At 56.8% G+C, this 3462-nt stretch overlaps 1 protein-coding gene across 1 annotated transcript; it reads right to left on the bottom strand.

Annotated features, from left to right (window-relative positions):
* Positions 1-382: 382 nt before the first annotated feature.
* On the bottom strand, positions 383-2709 carry LOC104130979 (zinc finger protein 585A). The gene is given in 4 exon segments (XM_035899640.1): positions 383-951; positions 1212-1660; positions 1759-2237; positions 2239-2709. Coding segments are annotated over 4 exon segments (1968 nt in total).
* Positions 2710-3462: the final 753 nt, after the last annotated feature.

Raw genomic sequence — 3462 nt, 5'->3', positions numbered from 1 at the left:
TGTTCCCAAGGGAGCAGCTCTCATGGGATCGCAGACCTTGGTGGCAGATGCATCCCCAAGTGAGCAGGCATCAGCCCTCCCCTCCCTCTGTGCTTGATCCTTGCCATCATGGAACCAGTAGGACCTTATAGTCATCAGCATCAGCCTTTGTCTTCACCACGATGATGGGGCTGCTGTAGCCACCCACTGGCTCTGGTGGCACTAGTTTGGTCTCCAGGTCCTCAGAGGGCTGCTGTCTCTCACCAGGAGGGCTTTGCTTCTTGAGGTGGTTCCTCTGGTGCCTCTTGAAATGTCCAATGGTAGTGTAGCTTTGCCCACAGTTGGAGCAGATAAATGGGCCCTGGCGGGTGTGAGCGAGCTGGTGCTTCATGAGGTTGGCCTTCTATGAGAAGTTTTTGCTACACTGGAAGGGCACCTCTCCTGTGTGGACCCGCTGGTGGATAATCAAGATCTCCTTCCTCTTGAAGTCCTTCCCACACATGGCACACTTGAATGGCCGGTCCTCAGCACGGGAGGGCTGGTGGAGCCAGAAGTGGGCCCTGTCAGGGAAGACCTGCCCACACTTGCTGCAGCGGTTGGGCTCATACTTGGTGTGGACATGCCAGTGAGAGATGAGGGCGATCTCCTTGTGGAAACCTCTTCCACTGATGGCACAGGTGAAGGGCTGCTCCTCACCCCAAGGACCAAGGGGAATGAGGGCTGGAGGTAGCTGGTGCTCCTGCATGTGGACCTGGTGGTGGGTGGTGAGGGCGACCTTCTGGGTGAAGGCACGGCCACAGGCAGCACAGGGGAAGGGGTGCTCACCAGTGTGGGTACGGCAGTGGACGATGAGGCAGGACTTGTCAATGAAGGCTTTGGAGCAGTCGGTGCGGAGGAAGGGGCACTCCCCGGTGTGGATGCAGTGGTGGACTACCAGCTGGGCCTTCTGGGTAAAGCCCTTCCCACACTCACTGCAGGAGAAGGGGAGCTGCTGACAGGGGACAGCCAGGCTTTCCTCATCTTTGCCAGCCACCTTAACATTGCCATTGGCATTGGTCTTGACACTGGCATTGGTGTTGTGTTGGCATTGGCACTGCCATTGACATCAGTGTCAGCACTGGCGTTGGTGTTGGCACTGAGGTTTTTGCCACCTCCCTTGTCCCTGCTACGCTCGTGGATGTGATGGTGCTTGACCAAGGCAATCTTCTGGTGGAAGTCCTTGCCACAGGTGGGGCAGGGGAAGGGTCGGTCACCGGTGTGGATATGCCAGTGGATGGTGAGGCGTGACTTGTCACTGAAGCGCTTGTCACAGTCACTGCAGGGGTAGGGCCGTTCACTGGTGTTGATGGGCTGGTGGGTGACCAGCTGGGTGCGCTGGGCGAAGCGCTTCCCACACTGCCCGTACCCATAGAGCTTCTTCCCGGTGTGGGTCCGCTCATGCTTGGTCAGCTCCCCCCATTTGGCGAAGCCCTTGCCACAAACCCCACAGTGGTGACCCCGGCCCTCAGCATGAGCCTGCTGGTGGTTGACCAGGTTGCCCTTCTTGGTGAACAACTTCCCACACTGTCCACGGGTGTGGGTACCACCAAGGGTAGTGGGGGGCTGCCCACCCCCTGGGGCACTGGGGGTCTCCTTCTCCCGCATGCGGACATGGTGGTGGGCCATGAGGCCGACCTTTCGGCTGAAGCACTTTCCACAGGTGGTGCAGGTGTGGGGGGCCTGCTGGGATGGTGGCCCCGATGGTGCTGCAGCATCTCCCTCTTGCTGCAAAAGCGGTGCCCACAGGCTCCGCAGATGTGGGCATCAGGCTGCTCATGGGTCCGCTGATGCCGGGCGAGGTGGATCTTCTGCCGGAACCACCGCCCACATGTGGGGCAGGGGTAGGGCTCCTCCCCCGTGTGAATCCTCTGGTGGGTCACCAGAACTGACTTCTTCTTGAACTCCTTCCCACAGGCACTGGAGTGGAAGATCTTCTCCCTCGCCAGAGTGTATTCAGCCACTGTGGCCCTGGCAATGTCCCGCTGGGCCCCCTTGGTGCTGTGGACCTGCTGGTGCTTGACGAGAGTGATCTTCTGGTGGCAGCCACGGCTACACACCCCACACTTGAAAGGACGGTCACCCGTGTGGATCCAGTGGTGGGCCACCAGCTGTAACTTGTCCACGAAGCTCTTCTGACAGTTGTGGCACTGGTAGGGCTTCTCACCCGTGTGGATCCAGTGGTGCACAATGAGCTGGGACTTCTGGGTGAAGTTTTTTCCCACAGTCCAGGCACTTGTACGTCCGCTCACACGTGTGGGTCCTCTGGTGCTCCTTGAGTTGTGATTTGGTGATGAACCTCTTGCCACAGTTAGTACAGGGGAATGGTCTCTCACCCATGTGAGTCTGGAGGTGCTTGGTGAGATCCGCCTTCATCCTGAAGCTCCTTCTGCACTCGGTGCAGGCATGGGGCTTCTCCCTTCTCTCAGGATCACTCTGTGTGCTGTGCTTGCTATGGCTTTCCCCACTGGCCTCCCGTCCAGCTCTGATGGCTTCTTGGTCATGCAGCTCTCCTGCCTGGTCAGAGTTGCCCTCCTTCTCACAGCCTTCAGCCTCTATCTCCTCCTTATGGTATTTCTGGTGGGCCACCAGGATGCCCTTGTGCTTAAAACTGTCCCCACAAACCATGCAAGTGTACGATTTCTCCTGAGCGTGGCTGAGAAAATTCTCTACCTCCAAGAGCTCCAGCGTCATCATGGCTGGCTGTTCCATCACCTGGTTCTTCAGAGGCTGGGGCCTAGGTGATGCTCACTAGGAGAGGCATCGGTGGGAGTACTCCTGGCCATTGCAACCAGCTTTCCCTGCCTGCCAGGGCTGCTGGGAGGTAAATGAACATGGAAAAGTGCCAACCCTGGCTAGAGTTACTCTTCTTTAGATGAAACCCTATGTTTTCCTTCATGAGGGCTGAACCTGAGAAGAAACCAAGGTAGGTGTTATTGTCAAGGCCAACAGGAAAGAAACCCCAACACACCAACCACTTTTAGTGAGGAAAGCTGTCATGTGGAAAATAAAATCATAAATAAAAGCCCAGCCAAGCTTAGTTAATTCTAGCAAAGCCAAAGGCCAAGAGACTGTAGAATCTAGGAAGGGATTGAAGGGTGTTGGTGGAACTGCCTGGCACAGGCTGGAGTTTCTTCACATCTCCAGGTACTCATGACAAGAAATTGGTGGTTTGGGGGCTCCTCCTGCTGTGCTGATCTCTGAGCAGGAACCACATCACTTTTCCTTCAGAGAGGTGGTAAAGGCTGGTGGTCATAGTCATCAGGGACCAACTCACAGTCATTAGCACCTCTAGAAGTATATCTCTTTCAGTGAGGGGCACACACGGACCCATTTCTGGAGGATCCCTGGGGTCCTGCAACCCCTGCTCTGAGCCAATATGGCCAGACCAGGCGTCAGGACCAGGGCCAGGGCCAGACACATCCCATGTGAAGGGCGGTCAATTAG

This window comes from Egretta garzetta, unplaced genomic scaffold (assembly GCF_000687185.1).
Source record: "Egretta garzetta isolate BGI_Z169 unplaced genomic scaffold, ASM68718v1 scaffold117, whole genome shotgun sequence".
Taxonomy (NCBI): domain Eukaryota; kingdom Metazoa; phylum Chordata; class Aves; order Pelecaniformes; family Ardeidae; genus Egretta; species Egretta garzetta.
Note: the sequence above shows the minus strand (reverse complement) of the source record. Positions and strands in the feature narration are given on the sequence as shown.